The sequence below is a fragment of the Podarcis erhardii genome (genome assembly GCF_964252035.2).
Source record: "Podarcis erhardii genome assembly, chromosome: 17".
NCBI classification, from domain to species: Eukaryota; Metazoa; Chordata; class Lepidosauria; order Squamata; family Lacertidae; genus Podarcis; species Podarcis erhardii.
The window spans coordinates 3,732,182-3,758,626 of record NC_138515.1 but is presented as its reverse complement, the minus strand read 5'-3'; the positions used below and the strand labels follow the sequence as shown (position 1 = coordinate 3,758,626).

Here is a 26,445-nt window from a genome sequence, read left to right as displayed (position 1 = left end):
ACACTAACTGATGCATGAATTTGGGGACAAAGTGCAATTTCTAAAGAGAAAATTTAAATCCCTTCAGTTACCTCATTCTCTTCTTCCCTTTGCAGCTGCCCCGTGATCGTGTGTTGCTGCGCACGCCTCAGGGTGTGCTTTTAGGCCCAGTGACACCGGCTGATGGTGGGCTCTACCAGTGCATAGGCACAGAGAACAGATTCCGCCACACACTGCGCCGTCTTCGTTTGCACGTACTTCCACATGCCTTGCTGGAGGGGGCCATCACCCAGGAGGCCCCTGCTCTTGGCATTTGCGAGAGCTACTGGCGACAGCTCAACAAAGGCCAGGATACATGGCGTAGTCGGAGCGGCCGCCAGTCCCACTCTGGACCTAGTCTGTGGGACTCGGAACAGCAAAGCAGCTGGTACAGAGCCACCCAGCACTCTCTGAACTGGACCAGTAGTAGTCCCCAGCACTCCCAAAGAAGCAGCAGTAGCCGCCGCCGCCAGCACCACCACCGCTCCAAGCCATGGACAGGCCACCATTCCCCTCCTCGGAGTTGAGCTTCATGGGAGGGGAAAGAGCGGGGAGAGGATTTGAACCCACGTTCTCTGGCTTGAGAGAATGACATTCCAAGGGACTCTTTGTAAGAGATGGGTGGATACAGAGACGGGGGAAACCTCTCTCCTCCTCAAACTGAGGGGACAGCACTGATGCTAATAGTGTGTGTTGTGTTGTGTGTCCAGGCTAATTCCAAGGTTTTGCAGGACCAAGGCTCACTGGCTTTTCCCACAGCTGTAGATACATGACCAGTGCAGATTCCAGGGGCTTTGGTTTTAGAGTCTATTTTTTACAATGCTCATTCACTCCCACCCACCTACCACCACCCTCCCCGCTAACATGACAAACTGTTTTTCCTACTGTGATAGGAAAATGGTGGGGCTTCCTTCAACATTAACCTCATGGTTTATTATCCCTCTGTTACAGGAGCAGACTGCAGAGAATAAAAATGCCAGTTTATTTTCTAAACAAAATGCAGAGGGCCATGGTGAATTTCTGAAAGTAACAACATTCCTGCACAGTGATCCTAAAATTATATTTAAAATGTAGTTGTAATGCCCCATCCAGTTAGATCAAAGACCTACCGAGAATGGGAGGGGTCAACACCAGAGAAGGATAAAAAACATGTTATTAAGCTGACTTTTACCTTGGCTACAACACAGGTATAAAACTGACCCTTACCCTTGAATGGAAGGAATCAACAGACAGATCTATCCTAGGTTTTGTCTGGTCTCTGGCCAAATAAGCAAATACAGTTAATTTGCATGAGTGGCAAGACCAATTGCTCTGTATATTTCAATATCCAACTTAGGAAAATACTTTTATTAAGTGAACCAAAATGTTATAAAGGTTTCAAATTCTTTAGAATGCTTCTTCAGGTAAACAAAAGCAGGGAGGGGAGAATTGGCTAGTGCTGAAACCATGGAGACTACATTTAGTCAGAATCGTAAGATGGAATGTGGGAGGATGTAGCAGACATTCAAATGAAACACTGCTAGGTAATTTGCAGGTTTCATCCATCATGTGTGCCTTTTCTCCCTGCAGCCATAGATGCAACCTGAAACTATTGCATTTTATTTAATGTGCTTTATATACCGCTTAATCATCAAAACCTCATTGAATAATGGAACTGTTGCATTGGGAGCGTTCCCGAAGCCATCTAGTCCAACCCCCTCCAATGAAGGAATCTCAACTAGATCATACGGTTCTTTGCCTTGGCAATGGTTCCCGCAAACACTGCTGGTCACCAGCAGAATGGGTGCATTTATGCCTTTTGCCATCCTTGGTGTATTGACTGGGCTCTCACTTCCCCTTAATAGTCTGGGGGGACAAGTCATCAGGCTCAAGTCTCTCATTTTAATGTCTGCCACCTCCTTCTACATGCCACCATAAGACTGACAAATGCTGGCGTCTACAGTCCCCCCTGCTTTGCTTGCCATCTAGCCTGATGAGAGTGTTCTGGATAACAATTTTGTGAGAGTTTGGTTGGGTTAAGTTGTTGCTCTAATGTGAAGTTTGGAATTTTTCTTATAAGACAAGGCTACTTTTGCTTATTATTATTATTATTATTATTATTATTATTATTATTATTGAGTCCTGTATAAAATGCTTGTTGAACTGAAATGCAGCAGCAGGCTTTGGACTGCAGGTTATTCAGATGATTGGAGTTCTCCAGCATTTCTGTTTTGTCTACAGCAGGAAAGACACCCTTTTACATGTTCTCTGTGTGCAGACTCCTTCTCCCCACGGTAGGGGAACTGCCTTATGCCTCAGTTGTAGGAGGGTTCTGCCTACACCCCTGCAGCCCCACCTTCAAGTGCTGGACCAAGGAGGAAGGGTAAGGGGAAAAACCTAGCAATGGTGCTACAAAGGCACCGGAAGGACATGTATCCAGCTCAAGAACCAAAGGTTTCCCTGATGGATCAAGCCCCATCTAGTTCAACATTGTGTTTTGCAGAAGCTGCTGGAAACAATAGCCATCTTACCATTCCCCCTCCCTCCAAAAAAATCTGGTGTTCCAGAACACTGTTTTGGCACATGTAATTTCCATTAAGCTTCTATTGTTGATGGGTAGCAATAGCTCTGTCCTCCACACATTTATGTAATCCTTTTTAAAAGCCATCGGAGCTTGGTGCTATTATTATAACAACTAAAAGCACATAGCATAAAATAGTATACACCTCTGCTGAGGCCCCTTTTGAAGCTTTGCCCTGACTCCTTAGAATTTCACCATTTTGAACAAGTTGGTGTTATTTGCAGAACTTGGCTACTTACTATTCCCTGCCTATAGTTTGATTAAAAATATTACATAGCATCAATTCTAAGAGGGACACTTAAAACACTACTGGCTGCTCTTCACTGTGAAAACTACTCAATCACATCTACCCTTTGCTTCTCCCTGCTTTATAGCCAGTTACTGGTCCATGGGAAAATTCTTCCTCTCATCTCTCACTGCAAAGCTTTCCTAGGAAGCTATGGGGAGGGACAGTCAAAAGCATTCTGGAATCCCAAGCATCCAATGCTGATTGGTCTTAGCTCAGTGTTCGAGACACTGAATTCCAAAGATGTTAAGGAGGCAAGACTTCCTCCATGTTGATTCATCACCAGGAAGGCCAGTCCTATGTAGACTTAAGTATCTTAGTCTTAAATAATGCTTTCTACCAGTTTACCTGGGGAAATGGCTTTCTAATTTCCTGGATGTTTAAAAACCCTGTTATTCCACTGCCTGCCTTCAACTCCTCTCCAAAAAAGGAAAAAAAATAATTTTGCTGTTTTACACAAAATATCAATGATTTAATATTGGAGGAAAAATGCCTTGGTTAAAGTGTCATGCAGCCCAGCCCAGCTGATGTTAATTTTTTATTTGACAATTGAGTTCTGAAATATCATCCTTTCTCACCTCTCTTTAACATAGCTTTTCAGGTGCACTCGCTGTTAAGTCGCAAAGATAATCTGACACAGAAAAATCTATTTACCTGACTCTTTCTGTCTTTGTTCAGTACCCTTCTGTCACCTACTGCTCCTTCTACTTCTCTGGGCTTTTTGGGGGGTGGAAGGGCTTCTGAAGTATTAAAAAAAGTTTTAAATATCCATTTTCAGAGCCATAACAATTTGCCCCTCAAATTCCTTCTTTGTGTCTTATTGGCAACGTATGTAGGTTTGGCCTAAAGGGCTTTCTCTTTTCTTGGTGATGTGCAATTCACTACTGGAGGGACAGCAGGGCTTGCTACAGCTAGACTATGGGAAACTTTCTGTCAGGAACCATGTGCCAATGATGGGCCAGGCTGCTGCCCAAAGTGGGCAACCTTTTTCTCTATTTTCCTGTCACCCACTTCTCCCTAGAGAGTGGACTGCTAGGGAAAGGGACAGATTACATTTGCCACAGGACTGAACTGATCAATTGTGGAATTTTCCACCCCTCCTTCTCCTCTTCTGGTAGGTTCCCCACCATCACCAGCAGTATGGGATTAGGCTGACAGCTACATGCGGCCCTTGGGCTGCAGGTTCCCCACTCTGCCTCTACAGTGACTATTAGGCACCTGGAAGAATCATATCACGCTATTTTTTACTGAAAACTAGGGTGCCAGAACTCAGAATTTCAAAAGGAGAAAGCAGCTAATCAGGGCTTCTCAGTGCTCCACAGCTACCCTCCTACATAGCAGGAAGTTACAAGACAGGAGCAGTCACTAGACCTGTGCATGCCTACATTTTACATGACAACTGCTAAAAGCACCCCTGACGGATGAGGTGGCGCTCACCCCCAAAATCCAAGTAAGTTCATTAACCTCCAAAGTTTAATAATAATAAAAAATCATAATACAATAAAATAACACACCCCTCCCTACCCTCAACAGCCCACCCTCCCCTGCTGGAAAAAAGGAAAAACACTAAAAAGAGAAAGACAAAAGGACTTTAGTGTCAGAGCCTGAGGCAGCATGGGGCCCATGATTTGGGGTAGGAAGGTCAGGGTGGAGTAGAGGCTGGAGTGGAATGGGAAGATTCCTTGCCCCGTCCACCACCCTAAAGAACAAAGTGGTTACCCCAGTTCCTATAAAACCCAACAGGTACCAGGAGGAAGATAAGGGTGTTTGGGGAGAGCTGCCCCTCTGTGCAACAGGAGGCGCTGCCCCTGTTGTATCTAGGGAATGCTGGTACGAGGAGCAGGGCACTGCCCTTAAGAGGGCACCTGACTCCTTTTACTGCCAGAAGCAAGGAGCTGGGGATTTTCCCAGCACACACTGCTATCGCCACCCACAACAGGTCTCTGCAAGGCTCTAGTCCTTACAGCAACAGGGTGCACCCTGCTGCGTCCACCAAAGGGAACTGGTGGGTCCTGCATTTGGTGCCCATGGTGACCCCTGCAATGCCTCCCCCTGCCGAGGTATCAACAATACAAAAGGAGGAAAAGAAGAAAATGAAATATTACATCATCTGAAAATAGTCTGGTGCAGGGCCAGTGCTGAGTCCGGGTGGGGGAGATTGTAGCCTCCAGCTTCTGAGACTAGGTGCCTCCCCCCCATGCAGAGTGCTAGTCAAACCAACAGGGTGACATGGGGCTGCCAGAGTCCCTTGCAGTGCAGTATAGTCCAGGAAGGGGAAATCCAGGCATCATCTAGCCGTCACAACTGCTAGGAAAAAGGAAGACAGTTACTACACATTAACTATTCGTCTGACACAAAACAAACAAACAAACAAACAAACAAACAAACAAACAAACAAAAACCACCAAACCCCTGAGTGCCCCACTACTAGCTCAGAACATGCCCCATTCCACATTTACCCCAACTCCATTGTGGCTGCAATCTGTGCCTGCTGCAGGGGGAGCCCCACCCTGAGGCAGCGCTGGGTCTGCCCCCCGGATCTTCTTTGGCTCTAATTCCTCCTTGGGCAAGGGTGGGTAGTCGCCGCGCTCTGTCTTCCGCTTCCGCCTTCGCTCAGAGTCTCGGCCTCTCCCACGGGTGCCACGCCGCTCTGCTTGCTCCAGCTGAAAAGGAACAAACAAGAAAGCAGGGGCTGACAAATCCTGTTTTTCTGATGGTTATGTGGGGTTATTATGTAGTTTATGCCTCTTACAGATACACAGTGTAATATCCTAACCTACTGCAAGCTTTGGCTTAATGTCTTTCTTTTTTTTTTTCATGGCAGAACTACACCACAGAATCAGATCTGTCATGAGGGCACTCATCTGTGCCTGTGAAGTTGCTGCAGCCAAATCACTCAAAGAATTCAAAAGTATTCAAACTATTCAGAAACCCAATATTGGGAAAATGTACAAAGTACAACAATGGGCAGGGTTGATTTCCTTGATGCCATATAGAGCAAGACCAGGGTGCTCCAATTCTGCCCCTGTGTGACTTCCAGAGAATATCACACAACTACTGCAGTTACTGCAAAATGCAAAAAGGGGAAAAAAAGAAAAAGGATGGATTCAAAGCTAATTCCAAGATAATCCTGTGCAGGTAATTCTAATACCTACATAGTAATCAGTTGCTTCTACAATGCTGTTAACTTATGACTCAACGTCTCTGCGCTCACCTACATGTTAAGCCCTTCCTCAGGCCCCTTCACACAGGTAATGCAACTATAGGCGCACTTACTCTACACCAGAAGTCTACCACTTATTCTAATAAACCGCCTTCAGTTTTTCTGGATTCTAGATCTGCTCTCTGCTAGAGAGCAGGTTGGATAAAAGAAGCCATGTTAGGAAAACAACAAAGAATGTTGCAGCACTTTAAAGATGCAACAAATATGACATTTTTAAAGGTGCCCCAAGGAATTTCATTGTATTTTTGTTTATTGCTGTTAGCTGAGCACCATTTTGTTGAAAGGCAGGATACAAATGTAACAATTTTTTAAAAAATGAACAACAACCAGCTGCTCAGTTCATGAGCGACTCCAGCTTTGATAAGAGTCCCTTGAGGTATCAATCTACTCCTAATTCACTGACAAATGCCACATCCAGGAGTCCTCCTCCAACACTTCTGTGATGAAGGAGGCCATAATGAATTCATGGCTAGTGAAAGAAGTCCCAACAAATAAGGAATCAGATCAGGATTTCTGATGATAATTAGAATATGCCCCCAGAGGGGGGAAAGCATGGTCGCTTACATCTAGCAATTGGTGGAATTTGTCGAGCTGGGGAGCAGAAGCAGCCTGCAGCAGGCGCCAAATGCTCTGGCTCTCATCTAGCGTCACCTCCAGAAGATCTCCCTCCATTAGCAGCTCCTCCAGGGGTAGGCGAATGGCATCTGTCACCTCCAGCACAGGGCCCTGCAGCCGTGGCAGGTAAGAGCAGAGCGTCTCCAGGTCTGTGAGAGGGGCAGAAAGGCAACTGAGGAGAAGAAACAGCTAGAATCCTCTGCTGCACAACAGGGCTAGGACTAATTTCCCCAAATAATTGTTAAACCAGGCAGACACCAAAGGTGCCTAAAAATAAGGGGAACACTCAACTACAAACTTCCTAAATTCTACGTAGGGAAGCTGGCAAAATAAGGGCTTTACTAGAGAAATACCTGAGGCACAGGAGCCATTCTTTTCTGGAGCTGTGGAGTCTCCGTTCTCCAAGGAAACCTGGTTGAGGAAAAAGAAGATGCGTGATGAAATGGACTTCCACGTCACAAATGCAGTTTCTGCACAGGGACTAATGTAGCCCTGCAGAGAGATTCACTTGAGATCATGGTAGTCAAGGCAAGGCAATTCAAAAGATGTATATTACATCACACTTTGTCATGTTCAAACCTTTGAGAGACAGAGTGGGTAAACTGGTGTGATAGATTGGAATGCTCAGCTGTTTAAGGAACAAAGCAGTTGGCAAACCAGCTTTTGAGGGAAGAAAGTGGTAGGTTTGGGCGAGGCTGAAATCTCACACACAGTCTGAGGACTGTAAGGAGGTCCCAGGACATGAAACAGCTATGGAAAGAGGGGTTCAGAATAGGCAATACAATGAGAAACCTGTAGAAAGTGTCAGGAGAAAAAGGCTTGCAGAAATGCAGAGAAAACTAGGAATTGAGGCAAGGGACTAATCAAGGAAAGCAGAAAAGGACACTGAATGAACCTTCCAGTGCTTAAGGAGAGGTGCTGCATACTAAGTAAGGGAGAGAGAGAGAAATGCTGGAGGTGGTGGTCCAGAAAGAGGGTGGCTAAAACCAAGTGGGACAAACTAGACAGTGGCCTGAAGAACCAATGGGTGATGGACGTGGGGCAAAATAACACACAGTGTCTGGCGATAGGACAACTGCGCATTAATAACAGGAAGCGGGCAAGCAGGGGTGTATAAGGGCTAGATGCAGGAAAATTCTGGCAGCAGTGGCTCCTCCTGTTATTATAGCAGTGCGGCAAGGGAGATGAAGGCCAAGCAATAGGGGTGGGAGATGAATTTCACATATTGATCTGAATCAAATAATTATTTGGTTTCCCGAACAGATGAAAAAATTTAAGATTCAGAAGCTGGCAAAGAATTGTATTTTTCCAAGTGGCTCCATTCTCTTGCATATTAATGGCTCCAGCACTTCTTTTTGTAAAAAAGAAAGCAGATTATTGTTCCTCCTTATCTCCCTCCCTACAGTATCTTTTTGTAATTTACTTTTTTTTAAAAAACCAAAATTACCAAATACTTTGAAGGCCCCAAATACAGTAAAGTGTATTCAGAATTCTGCCAATAGGCATGGGCACTAACAAATGTACAACAAAAGAAGTTCCTTATTGCAAAGGCTGGAAGGATGAACACCCACCATCCACTGACTGCACAACTGTACGAAGATTTCACTGCTCTTTCTACAATGGAACATGTGGATTATAACCATCAATCTCATTTAGATACTTATTTGGACAGAAAATCTATACATTCACTTTTTATTGTTATTGCTAAGCTGACGTTTCTACAAAATAAGAACATTCTGCCACTGGAAAGCAAACACACCTATGTGAAAGACAAATACATGCACCACACTTACGCTCCCAATCCAGACTTGGCTAGTTAGCACTAAAAACCAACCCATCTCCCCCTGTACTCACTTACCTTGGTCTGTTCATTACAGCTGCTCTCTTTGAGAGCACCTGCCTCCTTGGCCGAATCTCCAACCAGTCGCTGCCGCAGCCCCGCCAGACGCTCCAAGGCAGCTGCTACATCTGAGGAGGCAAGGAGCTGGCGGGCACGGTCCTGCCATGTAATGGCTCGCTCTGTCAAGCACTGTAGAGCTTCTCCCTCAGGCAGGCGCACAGGAAGCTTTTGTAGGGCTACAAGCAGAGCCAGGATCGTCTCCAGGCGGGGCCGGCGAGAGCGCTGGCAGAGTGGACAGAGGAATTTTGCTTCCCATTCCCACCATGCAGGAGAGGGGCGGGGGTTGCCAAGGCGGGGCCAAGCCACACAGGTGGTGTGGAACCAGTCCTGACACAGTTCACACTGCAGCATAGCAGGGCTTGGAGGCTGGGAACATACACAGTACTGGCCCCCAGGAGAACTGTGCGTTGATGGCACAGGCTTCTGGGCATTTGACTGACGTAGGCGCAGGATCCCCGCTTTCTCCTTCTGCTCACCTTCTTTGAAGGCCAAGATCTGCTGGCACAAGGTCACATAGTCGTGATTACACAGAAGTAAAAACTTAAGCAAAATCCCATTCTCCTCACTAGAACCTAATTTCCCCTTCTCCAAACAAGGTACTACTAGATTAGTGATGGGAAATCTGTGGTCCTCCAGATGTTGCTGCACTATCTGGCTGGGCATTTATAGGAGCTGGAAGGTTACAGCTACCTCATCTCTGAACTAAAGTAAGTTATTAGCAGAAATCCAGACATGCTACTCATTTCCCAGGTTCTTCAGTACTCATCTACAAAAGGACAAGTCCATCATATCAATTTTTATATTTCAATAGCAATGCAGTCCTACTTACTTTCAGAATCATTAAAATTTAAATATGGACCTCAGCAATATCTAAAGCATTGCTATGATTTTATTGAATTGTATAAGCATTGCTAAGATTTTGTTGAATTGTATCAATCATTTTGATGAATTTGTTGTTTGCTTTATTCATGTGTTACTGTGTTTGATAGTATAGTGATTGCAATGTCTGTTGTTTTTTAATGCTATTGTGATGATTGTGAGCTGCTTTGAGCTCAGAAATATTAGATCAAATCAAATCCATCACCATTGCAGGTGAAGGTATGAGAAACAATCCTACCAACCTGGGGCTAGTTCAGAACCAACACTTTTCATAGGAGAAAAGGCCCCAGATCCCATTCATAATACAAACAGCCCTCTCAAGCCAGCCACTCACAACGGAGCCAGGGTCCCTGAGGTCTTGTGCTGAGAGGCCCAGGCTTTCTGTATCAGATTTGTATAGGCCTGGTTCCTTCTCCCGCTGCCACTTGGTGCGTTTGACACTGTCCGAGTCGGCATCAGCACATGGGCACAGCACCTGGGAGAAAGAGGCGAGGTATGAAGCCTTTGATTCAAGAGGTCAGGCCCTAGAATGGCATCCACCGATCTCACATGCACAACACCATCACTAACCTCAAGTAACGTGTAACAGGAATTCTTTTTGAGAAAGGTTTTGGAAGCCTTTTCCCGCCAGGAATGTGCAGTAGCCACTTGCACTTCTAAGTGACGCAGTTCCTCCAGACGCACTGGCAAATCCCTACCCACAGCTACAAGCCCCTCCAGGTCATCCAGGCAAGGATAATGATCCCCATTCTGTAAAGAGATTATAGTACATATTGAAGAGGTTACTGTGTGATTCTGAGGCCTTTACAGCAAAGTTACCCAAATCCTCAGGGCTACAGCACACCTGGATCTCCTCAACATCAGCAATCCAAGCCTGTGCCTTAGAAAGAGCCTCCTTGAGTGACAGGATATTGGGCAGGTGCACTGGGATGTTCTCTGCCTCTTTGATGATGGCCTCTAGTGTAGCTGGTGGGTGCTTCTGCCTGCAAGTGATGGGGAGGGAAGTCATCAGACAAGGATTTTCATGGGCATGTTTTGGCACATACACAAATAACTAAGTTCTGTTGAGGTGAACCCTCCCAACAAGAGCTGTGGATACCCAGGCATCTGAACTCTTCCCTGTCAACAATGGTGCTTAAACCTCACCTGGCCTCCAGGCACATCTGGGCTTTTTCCTCCCAACGCTGGGCAATAGTGAGTAACTCCTGTAGTTCAGCCATGGCTTTGTCCACAGCAAGGCTAGGTGCAACCCCACAACCAGAGGTGATGAGTGCTCTCATAACAGATAGAGTGACTTTATCTTGGGGTGAACGCAGAGTCTGCTTGACCTCCTCCAGCCAGACAGCCTGTTGCACCTGTCTCTCCAGTAGTTCCATCTCTGGTACCTCCACCCCTAGGCATGTTCCCTGAGCCAGCAGTCTGTGCAGCTCTGGGGAGTTGCCTGGGAGATCCTGTAGAGCTTCCTGAACCTCAGCTTGGAAAGCTTCCACCTTCTCCAACACACCCTAGAATATGATACATATCATCAAGTCAGACAGATTCCTTTACAGTCACTCAATGTTTCACTTAGAAAGCAACACCAGTCATCAGTGTTCCCAGTGGAGCACAAGATATCTCCAGTTGTGGCAGGGGGCCACAATACACCACCAATTATCCCACCTGGACTTCTTTGATTTGGTGCATGACACAAGGCAAGTTGCTCATTTGCTCTAGGAAAACACGTAATTCTTCCACTGTCATATGGACTGATGGTTCCCTGTAAGAGCAAGCAGGAAAAAGGACAGAATGCACTTAGCAGCTATAAAGAGAGAAACACAACAAAACTTGATCCCACAGAAAACTACTGAAGAAAACAGCCCCCTCACTAATACAGTACGATTAAAACAAAGAAGAGTATCCCTGCAGAAGAGGCACTCTGGAAAACGGGCTGCCTCAGCCCAATGGACATATAAAGCTGGATGCAAGACTATGCCATCCACACTTTATATTGCTGTATATAAAACTCCTTATCTGCAGTCTTCACTCACCCAGTTTCTTGGCTGCTTATCAGACCCAGGGCCTCTGAGACACACTTCTCTGCTTCACTCAAGCAGCTTTTGAGTCGATGAAGGAGCTCATTCTCAGGGAACTTCCTCTCACGTGCCTCGGACTCTAGGGCACGCAATTCCTCCAAGGCTGCAAGAGCAGACACACTCCATGAAGTTCAGAGCCAATTACACCTCTTCAGCTACACCTCCTGCTATCAACCTCAGGAACCCAGGTCAGAAAAAAGCCCATGAGTTGCCAAAAGCTTTCCAACGATTGTGGGATTCTTGTCTCTCAATCAGTGGGTGACACATTACCTGATTCCCAGCTCCATCACTCTCATTCTGAATTTTATGCTTCAGTTCCTCCTAACGTGTCCCACTTGTCACTGCTTTTCTCACATTCGGCTTTACAAAAGGAAGCCCTAATGCTTACCGAAAGGGTGCATACTTTCTGCTCACATCATACCTCAGCCTGTATGCAGGGCCTTGAGGGATAATTGCACACTTCCCCACTGAGACCATAGAGATTAACCTTATTTGTAAGACACCAGTGCCTTAAGAAATAAGCCGCCCAAGGTCACTTACTTCTTTTGCGTCCATCTTCGACTTCCAAAGCAATTCGAACCTTGTTGGCCCACATGTCAAAGCACTCAGCTCGAACCTTCAGCTTGTGTAACATGGCTGGGAGCTCATCCAGAGTGTACCGATACCTGAATGGAGGAATAAAAAGAAGGGATCAGTCTGATCTCAAAATCAGAGCAAAGCCCACAAAAGTCCATTCATCAGCCCTCAAATCATACCTAACAACCTGTACTGAAACTATTCTTTCCTCCTCTCACAAAGCAACACACCATCTTTTTAAGACTTTGAATGCACCTACAATTTATTTTAGTGTCAATCTTCCTATCACTTTCATTGTGTCGTAGTTACTAGAGTGGCTGGGGAAACTCAGCCAGATGGGTGGGGTATAAATAATAAATTATTATTATAATAAATTATTATTATTACTAATGGCTACTGCTTATCACTTCCAAGTTAGCATCACTGAAAAAGTGAAACCTTCAGCATTCCTATTCTGCAGCCTTTTTACAGACAATAGGTTTATAGGAGCACTTCAGAGCACTCTTAGCATAGTAATAAGGTATCCTCCAAAGTTCCACATGCAAGCCTGAAATGTCAGGCAGGCACAGATGTGCCATTATCTTGCAATGTTCTCAACAAGTTTCCCAAGCCCACCCACCCCTTTTCCCCATGGTGTCTCCCAATCCCAACATCTGAGTCAGGGTACCAAGATGCTGCGGTGTGGACCACTGGGGTAAACACATCACTCCTAGAACAGTTGTGACTGTTGCCAATTTTGTGTGCTAGACAGATGGCTGCCTATGTTAATTTTGTTTTTGAATGAAGTGTGACAGTCATGACGATTTCACCAACAGTGGTGCCCCGCAAGACGAACGCCTCGCAAGACGGAAAACCCGCTAGACGAAAGGGTTTTCCGTTTTGGAGGCGCTTCGCAAAACGAATTTCCCTATGGGCTTGCTTCGCAAGACGAAAATGTCTTGCGAGTTCCTGTGGGGTTTTTTCCCTTTTTTCCCCCTTTTCCTAAGCCCTAATCCGCTTATCAGCTGATCCGCTAAAAGCCGCTAAACCGCTAATAGCGCTAATCCGCTAAGCTGTCAATGGGCTTGCTTCGCAAGACGAAAAACCCACTATACGAAGAGCCTCACGGAACGGATTAATTTCGTCTTGCGAGGCACCACTGTATACAGAAGCTGAGCCTAGTAACACTTCAGGAGTCATAAACCATACGTTTCCCTGTGTCCAACTCAGCACCTCTCCTCTAAAGTGACACCAAGAAAACAGTCTTAAGATCTTAGCTGCTTTTAAAAAAAAGCAGTGTCACATGTTTCCAATGCTATAATACTCAAATCAATGTAAAACACCTAGTTCAGGCCTTCAGCACTGAAAGGGCCAGTCAGCCAGATGAAGGGAAACAAATAAGGGGTGGAGACAAAGAACTTGTTCAAAATAACTCGTTTACATGTCTTGCATTTACATGTCTTTTTGCTCTGGCTGGTTAAATTACCTGATTTCTTCTTTTCATGTGCTTTAAACTGATGTTTTGTTGCTTTTATGTAATTTTTTGTTTTTGTTTTCTTGTTACACACTGCTTAGAGCTTTTTAGAAGTCTAAAGTTGTTTATAAATGCATTTAAATGAATAAACAAAGCAGTCTACTTCTTTCTGCCCACCTGAGGTACTGCTTGCTGCTGGGGCACTTGCAGAGGTCATTGATGTGGTAGAGGCAGACAAGACAATCTGGACAATCATAGCAAGCTAGTGCTGACAAGAAGCATGTTGTCTTGCACTTGTCGCATTGGCGCTCATCATCTGGGAGCAGCTCAAAGGCCTCTCGCTCTGCCTCCGTGATACCCTGGGGAAGGAGGAAACAATGATCAACTGCTCAGGCATCCACAGCTATCATACAATTGTTCCCTGTCCCTGCATCATATACCCATCCTATTTCCCTGCACCTTGTCAAGAAGAGCCTTGCGCAATTTGCGCTCCTCTTGCACCAGAATAAACATCTCTTTGTGCACAGCAGCTGCCAAGTTCAGGTCCAGCTTCTCAGGGCAAGCAGCCATCTTACAGATAAGCTCCTCATGTGAGAACACACAATATCGACGGAGGCGGCGGTAGTGCTCAATGCACTGGCGACCAGCTGGCAACTAAGAAGAAAAAGAAAGAAGTCCATTCGTCAATACAACTGAGGATCTCTGGCTCCCAGGATTGTCAGGTAAACCTTACATACTTCACAGTCATAAACTGCAACCCACATTCATCACCCTGAAGTCCTGCTTTGGTAGGGTAGCCCACCACACTCTTTCTTACAAGAAAAATATTGTAAAAATGCAGAAATATGACTCACCCAGTCAGCAGTACAGAAGTTTACTGCTTCAGCAAAGTTATAGCCCTGGTTGAAACCACTGTGGTAGGCTCTAGGGAAGGTAATGACAAACTCTCCAGCACACTGGTTGGTTCGGACAACCTGCAGAAGCATACAGGGGGAAGCAATGAAAACAGGGCAGTGCAAGGGAGACACACATACATGCTACTTAGACAGATAGATTACTCACTGGGACCCCATGAGCCATGAGTGTGTTGGGGTTCATGAGCGTCACCAACTGGTGCAACAAGTCTGGTTGACTCTCAAACAGCTCTGGGGTCAGCTTCTTCATTACATCTTCCAGATGTTCAGCAGCAAATGATGGGACCCCATACCAGGTTTTGGGTTCACCCCTGGAAAAAGAAATTGAGTCAGGAAGTGCTGCTTTCAGCTATCCTTAAAATGCGGGAGAAGGCAGCCTGAGCATCCATTGATTCCCAGCCTCAAAATGCCCCCTCAAGACATATGGTTACTGAAGTGTATAGAAAGAGGCAAATTTTATTTCAGACAAATTTTGTCTCCCAAACTAGTTCACATCAAGGTTCAAAACAGGTGGTAGTGAAGGAAGTCAGAAAAAGAGAGGAAAACTGACAAAGTAACAAAAGAAAGCATGCTCGCTGCACTGCTTATTTGAAAGGCTTATTATTTAAAGACTATATAATGTGAGCTCCAGTATAGCAGAATTCTTTCCGGGGTCCTCTAAATTCCATGCAAAGTGCCATGAAAGCAGACTTGTTTTCACTGTTTTCTCTTTCATCTGTCTTTCTATTTAGATTTAATAAAAATAAAATAAAACATTATTTCACCCTTATTTGTGATTTTTAAATTTTTACAGTTTGTAATAGTGACTTTCTTACTTCCAACTTGGGCAGCCTTTAGAGAAGCCTTGCACTAGACAACAAATCCGGCCTCCATGTCCCCCCCACCCCCGATGTCTTACCAGTGGAGGTAGTTAATAGAGTAACTCCAATGATCCTCGATGTGCCAGCAGAAAGCAGAGAACACCATGCCCACGTAGAGCCATGGAACCTTCATGCCCGAAATATCAGCATTTATGTGGCATAGCACTGACTGCTTCAGCACTGGCATCACATTGAGGTTCCAACCGCTAGCTGCATACTCCTGCAATCACATGTAGAGAGCTAAGAAAGAGGGTAAGGCTAGTAGTACAATGTAAGCCTCAAGTTACAAAGGGTGAGGGGCTTAAGATATGTAGGCAAGAGGACGTCTGCCTTCAATAGGGTACACACCGCTTCCTCTGGAGAGAGCTGCCTTTTGCCATCATTGATGGGGAAGCCACTTCCAAATTCCTTGGAATGGATATCAGCCCCATACTCCACTGTGACATCTTCTTCAATGCTGTTTACTAAGCGCCAGAACTCCTTTTCCACCAGCTCTGTTGGCACCATCTGGGAAAAGAAGCAGAGGAAGAAGTCAAGAATACAGACCCCACATTTTTAAACTCAAGACACTAGAAACTGCATGGCAGAATCCGCAAAAGAACAGGATGCTGTGTTCCTTCCTTCCAGCACCCAGCATATTCCACAACCTTCCCAGAAATAAGTTGGGTCCTACTAGCCCATGGCCTAGCCTACAGTGAGGGTACTGTGACTCACATGTACAGGCATATTGAAATAGTCTGCCTTGAAAGAATCTGCCATCTCGCCAAAGCTCTGTAGTGTGTACTCTCGAGTGGCCTGCTCAAACCCAAAAGCCTCTGGGGGGCGCTTGCATTCCTATGGAAGAACAAAGACAGAAAAAAAAATAAGTAAAAGGATTCAGACATGGCCACTGCCCTCTCCCACCAAATTATCAATGATGATCAGGTTAGCAGTAGATTCATAATTATTTTTTAATAAAAAAGAGATCCATTTAGATCAGGCATCTTCACATCTAGACATGCAAAAAATGTTCCACTGTGCCTGCTGTCAAGAGGCAGAAAGGGACCCCTTACCGCCATGACACATTTAGGACACCTCCAGACGCCTTTTGGAATTTCAGGTAAGGGGGGCAATAGGCAGAAGATGTGGTAGTTGTCATCACAGCCATCACATAACAAGAGCTTGTCATCCTCATCTCCCCGTGCACAGATACGACAAACAAAAGACTCAATCTGGAAGAAAATAGAGCAAACCCTAAGCACTCATATAAGAATCAATAGCATGTGTCTGCTAAACCCTATCAACAGTGTTTCTTTGACAGCAGCCATCACTGCATGTTCCAAAGGAAAGTACAGGACGGTGATTCAGCTATTGAATACAAGCAGGCAAATTGTGACTGAGGTCACATCTCCCTGCAACCAGCATCTATTAGTCACTCTTGATCCATTCCATCACTGATAAAGAGGAAAATGAGATCCTGAGACCTTGAACAAGAGAGAGGAGGTAACCCGCTCTAGATGCCCTCCTCCGCCAACAAAGGATACTTAATGCAAAGGCAGGATATAGAGGGGTAAATGGAGGGCACCTGACTAATGAGTAGGAACACAGAAGATTCCACTTACAAACTGAGTGTTGTGGTTGCGACGCAGGCGCATTGTCATCTTGGTGCAAGGTTCTGGACTGTGCCTCAGCTCCTCCTTCATGTTTGCATAGCGTCGGGGTGATGTGGGCTCCAGCTTAGTCTCTGGAACAGGGGCCTCCTCTTTCACTATCACTGTTGGAGGGCACTCAGGCATCTCCTTGTCTATATTTGGGGAGAAAAAACCTTAGGAATGGAGAGGGCCGACTCTGCCTCCAGCTTTTCAAATGCAGGGCTAGCTCACAATTCCCACCTTTCTTGCGCATATTCTTGTCCTTGGCCACAAGCCCCAAACCAAGCATTTTAGGCCCAGCACCATAAATCTGCAGTTTCTTCAGTTCTGGATTCTTCTCAATGTCTTCCTCTGTTGGCTCTGGCTGCAAGGAAGGTGTAATTAGAAAGGGGATAACTATATAAGGTTACCAGCCTTAAACGGTGTCACAAACACTCGAAGAAAGCAGCAGCAAAGGAAAGCAACAGTAGAAGATAGACTGGGGAGAAGAACTGTTGCATAGGGAGAACTGGATAATGCAAGGATAGTGCTAAGCTGTGACTGAGCTCCTGGGGCAGAACCTCACATTGTGCAACAGAATTCTTGATTACATACATCCCTGATGTGAAACATGCCATACTGCAACATAAACAAAAGTCAAGAGTGTATTATGGGAGATTTAGTCTCCTTAGGCCGTATTTCTCATTCTATGTGGTCTATGGACTTTCAGCCATGAAGCAGGATAAGTAAAAGAGAGGCAGGAGAGATGGACAGAACAGGAACTGTACCCATGCTTGAGGCGCTCGCTCAGGTAACAGAGCTGGGGCGCTGGGAGGCTCAAGGCACGATTCGGATTCCTGTAGGAGGGCGACAAAATGAGTGGGGAGTAGGGATCAACAACAGGGCTGCAGGAATTTTAATGAAGGGAGTAGTACTGGATTGTAATGAAGGAGATGGCTGCCTGGTCTATGACTTCTTTTTCTTGAACATCTAGAAATGAAAGGAATTAAGGTGCCTTACAATTGAAATCCATCTGCTACAATGGAGCTACAACTGGTTAGGCTTTACTCTCCCCTGGAATTCCTCAAGAATTTCAGGGTAGTCATGGTGGGGGAAGGGGCAAGAAGAAAAGGGGAGGAAAACAACAACTATTTTTTTGCTCATTTTACTGATGGGGAATCAAGAGGGGAACTATTCAGCAACACAGCAAAGCTTAAAACATGGGAAGGGAGAAATAATCCTGAAATTTTAATTCTTACCACCACCCCTCATCCTCTATAGACATCCAAGGCACCTTAATGCAGATTAGCTAGCCCTTCACACCTTTAAACCATGCTGTCACCCTAGTTCTTTCAGAGTTTTGAGAGTAGGAAAATGCGGATTTTGAGCTATCTTTCACTGTAAACAGACAAAGTGGGGATTCTAATCCATATTCATGATGAAGACCATGGAATCATAAGGTTATTTCAGATTAATTCATGTCAAAGATCTAACCTTGTTTGCGAGACATACCTCAATAAATTCCCATGCTCCTAAAGATGAGCAACTCCCAACCCCTTTACTATTATCGGTTGTGTCTTTCATTTTACAACTGAAAACAAAATATATGAGGCTACGCTCCAATTGCACACTGTTAACCACAAGACTCATGTCCCTGCCAACCCTGAGAGAAGTTCTTAAAAGGTTGGGCCAAGGACATCCAAAATGTTGTTTGCTCTTCATGATCCAACCTCACCCACTGAGATATGGCAGAAAGGTCTTGCTCCATGTTCCACCACCGCCTAAAGTAGGGATGGGGAACTCCCAACTTCTGAACCAGATACAGAACTCAGCGGAACTCCTTCAGGCTCGCCAGTTCCACTCCCACCTATCAGCTGTTCAGCAGGGAATGGCTGAGAGGGAAAACTGCTTTGGTGTTGTGCAAAGTGTGCAAATGCAGATCTTTTCTTTGTAAGAAGATCAGCCAAGAGGTAGTCTTGTGTTCCTGGCAAATATGCAAAAAGCATCTGTACATATTGCAACTGAATGAATGAAATGAGGCTTTGAATAGCTGCAAAGCAGGGCTTGAAGTTCAGTGATGCATTGAGGTTATCTGCATTCTTCTGCTGGTATTATAGGGTATTTTTTGTTTTTTGTGTGCCTTTTGCAGTCAGGATAAAGGGTTTTGAAGAACTTTTTTTAAACACTTTTAAAAACAAACAAGAAATGGTGAAACTAGAGCAGATTTACTAAGAATTAAACATATGTCTCTGTTTCCATGGGAAATAGCTTTGCGTGTGAGTGTGTGTGAATATGACTGTGTGGTCTGGCCCCATGCACTTTTGGGGCTGGTGGCCCCCCACCCGCTACTGGAATGCAGCGGACAACTTCCCACTGGGGTAATATGGTTTTTCACCTATGAGTTTTCCCTACCTCTGGACAAAAGGATAGCAAGTGGCTATGCAGGACAGGGCTCCCTCAAGTTGCAGCACCCATACTCTGGAATGCTCTCTCGTGAGTCTGCTCTACCCCTTTCCTCCACTGAAAGACAGCCACTTTAGGCAGGCCTTCATCTTGGAATAATCCATACTCCACAAACCAGCATATTTTTATCCAACTCTTAATGACATGGTGTCTGCTGTTCTTTTATTGAATCTTTATCATATTTTAGTTATTTTATTGCATGCCACTTTCAAAGAAGCTGCTACAAAGCAGCTTACTTATTTTAATTAATAAAAATGCATAAACACACCTGTCCCTTGAACATGCTCTAAACAACTAGATTCAACACTTACACATACTGTACTATACAAGAATAGTCAGCTTTTGCTTTTTTAAAACCAACCAACCAACAAAAAACAAAACTTTTTTTTTTAAAAAAACCCCAAAACTACATTCCAATAAACCTTTAGTGGTTCACAGCTGACTAAGGCTTAAACCTACATTGTTAGCTCATAAAGATGAAGCACACACACAAAAAAGTGAGGCAATATCCCTTCTATAGAAAAGAACACCCACGTTTGTAAACTCTCATCTACTTGGTCTTATCACCATTCCTTTTTCTTTCTGCCATAGTAATTTAAAATCACTGAGCTTGTTCCTTCCAAAAGCAATGCTTTGTCCCAGAAGAGCCAAAGACACACATTTCCAGTCTTTAAGACCTGTGAGGACAAGACTTCTTTATGTGGGAGGGATGCACCCCAGCAGGTCTAGGAAGAAACAAGGCTTTCTGCAGAGTCAGGGAGATGCATGTGTGTAACAGCCCTGGGAGTTAGTGACTGGCCCAACCCAGAACAAAAATTGTAATTAGGGCTGAAGGTGTGTCTTATACTCACCTCCTGCTGCAGACGCTTGGCCCGGCGCCCATAGCTGTTGAACTTGGATGGCTGAACCGATTGGCGCAATGGGATGCTGTGTGGCTTATACTCCTTGTCTTTCTCTTCGTTGTCAAATGGATGGGTATTGCACTGCTGGGGGAGAATAGAATTAGCACCAAACAGACCTCATGGCTACACCGACCCATCACTAGGGATCAGATAGCAAGTGCCTAATCCAGCTCTCCCACAAGAGCAAGAGACTAACACAAGGGAGCACATGACATCTTTGTGCAGCTCAAGTCTCTGCCTTCCTGCCTACAAAAAAATCATTTTCCAGAACAGAATAGTTCCCAAGGGGAATGCATTCATGAGGTTCCAATCTTTCCTATAAGCATCTAAAATAAGAAGGAAATGGCAAGCGCAATGAGGTTTTAAGAGATCTGCTACTCACCACCAGGTTGGCACCGGACTGGTACATTTCATAAGGGTAGATTATGCGCTCATAGTGGGAGCGAAGAAGAGATCCAATGTTCTTCCCCGATGGATAGGAAAGGCGTTGAGCCACTCGTGCCCACCGCCGATCCTTGCAGATGGCTTCATATCCACCTTCCTCCATCACAATCTGGAATACAAAAATGTTGAGAAATACTATTCCTCCCAAGCTTGGCTAATTTCACACAATCATCACACAAAAGGAATGCATATTCCAGTATCATACTTGGTTTTTCCTATCCCTGTCTCCAAATCACGATCCACAGCAACCCAAGGCTGAGCCCTGGCAGTCCCTTCACCAAACCAGTAATGAAATCCATCCATTCTACCATCCCTTTTAAATTTTACATATTATCTCCCATCTCTGTTTTTAAGGAATAGCTTATTTTCAATGGAGGAATTTAGTTTCCAACTTACTTTGCTGAGGCTGTACAAGTCAAGGATTCGCCTCTCTACATTGGGGATTTTCAGTGCAGAACCCTGGATTTCCCAAAACTTTGCAATCTGGTCTAAATAGTTCAGCTTCACTCTGGTCTGTGCCTGGCAATAGGGACATGACAAACTGCAGTCAGCTTTTCTCATATCAATGACTTACATTAGTTTCCGACTAATCATGGAATCTTTCAATCACCAATTACTGACCTCTAACATATTTTCATGGTGCCATGATGAAATCAGTTTTGTACATAGCAGACACACTCATTGAACTGGGCTTAGACATGTGCACTATAGTAATATTTCAACTTTTCTCATCTACATAGCTAAGACTTTAAACTTTGACTACTTCACTCCAAAAAGGAAGCTAGAGTGCTAGGTCACCATCTCACACCTTAACTCCCTACAGCACAATCCTATGTAAGTAATTCTCAGTGCCTCCAACAGGGCTTAACAAGTGCATTTAGGATTGCAGCCTCAGAATGTTCACTTATTTCACCAAGTACAACTCAAGCTGCAATCCTATACACATTTAAGTGGGAGAAAGACTCACTGAATTCAATGGGGCTTTCTTCTGAGTAGACATGTATAGGATTGTACCATCTTGCCAGTACCTTATGCACATAAATTGTTTGAAAAGTACAAGAGAAGAAAGAACAAGAGCAGAGAATCAGAGATACTCTAATTAAAGCAATGAAGATGTGGGGAAACACTTAAAATAAATTGTAATACAATTACTACAATACAAACAAATATACTACATACAAAATTGACAGCCATTAAACCCAGAAATCCCACAATTTCTCATTATCCTCCAGGATGCTCTCATATTTCTCGAATTATATTAATTTTGCTGCAATTGATTAAAGGCTTCTCCTGATAACCTTTTCCAGTACCAAAAAACAAGAAGGCACGGCATCTGTCTTAGCTAGCCTATTCATTTTATCAAAAATGTGCAAGGAACCTTACAGTTCTCTGTCTCTACACTTGCAAGACTCACCTCTAGTTCATTGAGCCTCTGTATTCGTGGGGTAAACCGGAAGTTATCCACTTCCACAGCAAAGGGAGGCTGCCAGTCCTAAGAATGAGAGGGAAAGATGGTGTGGTTAGGATCCCAATGCTCTGTGTGCACACATGTAAATCTTTTAAATCTAAACAGCAAGAGATTCCAGTACTTTTGCTCACAACACACCATGAGCAAGGATTAAGCTAAATATCTACGTGCCTTGAAACTCAGAAAGTAGTCTCACAGGATCCCATTTGATTTTAAACTTAGACTGCTTAAGCACGTTAGTTAGATTAAAAACAGGAAAACTTTGGCAGAAGGGGGAATACCCTTGATGTAACAACAAAACAGCCCCCCATACACAAGAGAGATCAAGCAGAGACACAGCTGACACTTGAAAGAGGCCTAGCTTTCCACATGGATGCCTCCTAGTGAAGCATGAATGCATCAGGCAGTGTAAAGTGGTGCGCATGTGTATGTCTTCATCTTGACCATTTATACAGATAGAAGCACAGGACATCATCAGTGTCTCTTTCACCCATTAGCAATATTCTTCCCCAAGGCACCGGACATACAGGAACTGAACTATGTTGATGCTGATACACAGACACTTCAAGGGTGGGGCAACTGCTTATGGTCATCAAATGCCAGACATAAAGACAAGGGAAGGCCTGTGAAGGAGTGTGTGTGTGTGAGAGAGAGAGAGAGAGAGAGAGAGACAGACAGAGAGATTCCAGGTCTCGTAAGAAAAGTGGGTCAAATTGATGGTTACACATTTTAATTTCGATCAGCTTGAACAGCCACCAGGATTTGTGTCCCCCCCTTTCCGATATGATTCATATAAATATGGGCTATTTCTTGGACTTGTGGCAGCAAAGAATAGTATTTTATTGGTTTCTAACAGCATAACTCAACTTTAAAAAAAAACAAACTTAAGAGGCAGGCTAAGTTGGAAAATTCCTGTTTTCTCAGTTGTAAGGCATTTTATCACATTGCTGATTTCTAGTGAAATGCTTGCTTAAGGAATAAAGCAGATCTACAATGCCATACATTCTACTAAATGTTAGCACACACAAAAAATCATAACAAAGATATCAAACAGTAATGCCTCTTAAAATTCCAAAACCTAAAAATGGAAGAGGAAAACCAAACATGCTAACAAGATAACTCTTAGGCACCATTGTCCAGACTCACATTGTCCAGGTTCCCATCCTACATCAAGCTTGACTACAGCAGAAACAGTTGATATGGAGGACACTGACTAGTTTGAACTACAGCATATACCTCTCTAGAAACAAATGTGGAACAAACCACTTGTTCAAAATGTTCCATTTTACCTTTACAAAAAAGCTATTCACTGGACAGACGTTGGTACACTGACTAAAAACCACAATAGCTTCTCAGTGAAGAAGAGAAAGAAGGGTGGGTGGAGTTGTTTCAATAGCTTAAGTGGGACCAGAGGGCAAGAAATGCTAAAACAGATGGGCCCCCTCCTCTAGACACACCTACCTGAATTCCATTTCACCATCTCTTCTGGTCCCACAGAAGAATCAAAACTCTATGCAATGCTCCGTTTGATACAATCTCTGCTAGAAAAGCAGCATTGCTCTAATAATACTTACTAGCCTTTCCCTCTACTGCTTCTTAGACAAAGTTTATGTCACTTGGACATTACAGAAATGCTTTCTGTTTTGGTGTTTGAAATCTTTAGGCTATGACCAGTTCCCCTGCATCAAAATAATACAACAGGGAAAGAACTAAATAACATACATGCAAATCAATAATATAAGCTTAACTTCATCACTGTTGAATGAAACTGTTAGCTGTAGTGCAGTTTACAGCTGAGGCCCAGCAAGGGAAAAACTAAGAAATTCATGAGACACCAGAATGTAGAAATAATCATGAAGTAATAGAAGCAGGAGATAACCCAATCTACAACTTCTACAACTTTGCAAAAGAACAAGCTCTACATCAAAACACACATTTCACCACATCTTGACAACTCAATCAGAAACTGAAGCCTCTTCCAAGCCCACAATAATATGACAGAGGTTGATACAAATACTATGAAGACAGAGAATCAACATTCTTCCAAACGAAGCCAATCACTCCATCAACTTGCTCATCTACTCAGCATCCATTCACTGATTATGTCACAAGTGATGCTCCAATGTGAATGCAGATGGCTCAGCTTCCAAACAGTATGCTGGGCATCACTGCCTCTAGCATCCACAGATGCTACGTATCCATTCTTATTATCATGCCAAGACAAGCATCCCAAAGACTAAAAACACCTAATGTGGTGATCTCCAGATATTGTTGGACTACAACTCCAATCATCCTTGATCTTAGGCCACTCTGGTTGGTGCTGATGGGAACTGGAGTTCAACAACCTCTGGTGGGCACTGGATTGGCTCCCACTGCTATGACTTGCTGGAAGAACCCAAATATTTCAAACCCACCAAGGCCATACATCTTCCACACCACACTCTACTCCTTCCATAACTATGACAGCTGTCAATAATTCCTTTCAGGAGTTACAGCAACCCCATACATCCTTAAAGTCATGTTATCCACACCCAAGCTGTCACTGGTGCTTCTTGAAATTGAACTCTCTCACCCACTGAAAGGGGAGCACCCCAATATAACTCCCACTCAATCTACTCCACTTGCGGACACTAGCCCCAAAAGGCCCTCACCTGCTCTAAGCACCTGCCTGTCGCACACCAAGAACCTGCTGCTCCAAATCCCGTACTGGCAGGCACGGGCTACTCCGAAATCCACAGGCGCCCCCCAATTGGTGTCCCCATACTTACGGCAGGAGGGCGGATCTTGCAGATGCCGCTCTTCTCTGCGATGGGCCGGATTTTCGCAATGTAACCTAGTGGGTCGCTGAATTCAGCCCAACTGGGCTCAAAGACGGGACACTCGGGCGGCGGCAAGAAATCCTCCGGGGGCAACGGGGGTTCGGCTTCCCCTGCCCAGGCCGGGCCACGCTCCACCCACTCGCCTTGCTCTGCCCCCCAAAGCCCCCGGTCCGCCTGGTCCGCCCCTCTGGGAGCCCGAAGAGCTCGATCTCCCCGGGGACCCCCATCCCCTTGCTCAGCCTTCTCGCCCCTGGGAGCCCCTCGCTCCCCCTTGGCAGCCCGCTCGGCCTTCTCTGACCTGGGACCACGCTCCCCACAATCCCCGTGCTCCCAACTCTCCGCCCTCGAACCCCGCACCCCTCGCTCCCCTTTCTCCTCGCGAGGCGCCCAGTCTCCCGGGCCTTGGTCTCCCGCCTCGGTCTGCTCCCCCAGCTCCTCCCGGGACTCCATGCCCCCCGCCCGCTCCTCCCTCCCGGGGCCCCTCAGGGGGCCATACCCGGCCCCTCCCCCTCACTTGAGCCGCAGGCCTGACTGAAGAGGGTTAACTAGGCCGCTCGGCCGTAGCGGTTCCCCGGGGTCGCCGCTCCCCTTAGCCTTGCTCCCGCCTCCTCTCCGGGGTCTCCCTGGTGCCTCTCCGGGCCCGGTGCCGCTCTCACAGCCCTCCCTTCCCGGACTCAGGGCCTGCCGGGTCCCCTCGGCCTGGCAGCCGCCGCCATCTTGGACTTTCTCAATACCCTCCGCTGAGGCTGTGCCATCAACAACAAAGCGTCTCCCTCCGCCACTCTCCTCAGGTACGAAAGGAGCCTCCCCCAAATGTCGCCGCGCGCCTCTAAAACGACCTATCTCATGCAGGAACCCCCATCCAAACGGCTTAGCTAAGTGCGTTGAGTTACGTCGGGAGCTCCAGAAGCAAAAGAAAGCAGAAGAAAAAGTCCCTCAGGGCCAAGGCGGAAGGATTCAACCAGCAGGGGAATGTGGTTGCTGGAACTCCTTGCGCACGTTTAAAGGACCGCATCGCGCCTGCGCCAGAGAACAGAAAACAGGAAGAGGGGGGAGGACGGTCGAGTGGGCGGGGCAAGTGCTAGCCCCACCCATTCAGTTGTCAGAGCAGCCTCAACCTCACAGCTGGTTCGATTCAGTTCAGTTTCTATCAGCATATTGTTGACAGATTACCTCATGCGGACTCCTTTAGGCGTATATGCGATGCGTTTAGAACAAGGACAAATCAAACTTTTGACTCCCGATTCTTTGCAATCTATTGTTCAAATATATCTTGGTCCAATTAACTGGCGGAAATGACTGGCAGAATCCGAGATCAGGGAGAAGAGTTGGTGGAAGAAGATTGGAAAAAAAATAAAGATTATTTACAGAAATATTGTAAAA

The 26,445-nt window shown here is 45.3% G+C and overlaps 2 protein-coding genes and 1 long non-coding RNA gene across 11 annotated transcripts in view; 1 reads left to right on the top strand and 2 right to left on the bottom strand.

Moving 5' to 3' along the window:
- The window catches only part of LOC309332700 (semaphorin-3F-like), a 32,865-nt gene extending 31,849 nt beyond the window's left edge, over positions 1-1,016 (top strand). For all 3 annotated transcript variants that reach the window (XM_081845824.1, XM_081845826.1, XM_081845825.1), the window contains one exon: positions 96-1,016. In XM_081845824.1, coding sequence (XP_081701950.1) covers positions 96-545 — 450 coding nt within the window. In that variant the 3' untranslated portion in view covers positions 546-1,016. The remainder of the gene's footprint in view (positions 1-95) is intronic.
- Positions 1-26,445, bottom strand: part of LOC309332752 — a 107,679-nt gene that overhangs the window by 41,873 nt on the left and 39,361 nt on the right. The window lies entirely within an intron of this gene.
- KDM5C (lysine demethylase 5C) lies at positions 984-26,032 on the bottom strand. Of its 7 annotated transcripts, none has more exons than XM_081845817.1 (28): positions 25,012-26,032; positions 22,190-22,267; positions 21,172-21,294; positions 20,714-20,884; positions 20,281-20,415; positions 17,755-17,823; positions 17,228-17,351; positions 16,958-17,139; positions 16,409-16,567; positions 16,071-16,190; positions 15,705-15,863; positions 15,395-15,576; positions 14,645-14,807; positions 14,437-14,556; positions 14,042-14,236; positions 13,760-13,941; positions 12,094-12,218; positions 11,509-11,656; positions 11,141-11,237; positions 10,628-10,986; positions 10,326-10,464; positions 10,052-10,231; positions 9,816-9,956; positions 8,561-9,100; positions 7,056-7,113; positions 6,652-6,851; positions 5,324-5,527; positions 984-5,171 (listed from the first exon to the last, which is right to left on the bottom strand). In XM_081845817.1, exons 1-28 carry the CDS (start codon positions 25,510-25,512, stop codon positions 5,163-5,165), a joined length of 4,863 nt encoding a protein of 1,620 aa, XP_081701943.1. In that variant the 5' UTR covers positions 25,513-26,032; the 3' UTR covers positions 984-5,162. The 7 variants fall into 7 exon arrangements, with proteins under 7 accessions (XP_081701943.1, XP_081701944.1, XP_081701948.1 ...); XM_081845818.1 differs by having other exon boundaries at positions 8,561-9,097; positions 25,012-26,031; XM_081845822.1 differs by having other exon boundaries at positions 8,561-9,097; positions 20,281-20,412; positions 25,012-26,031.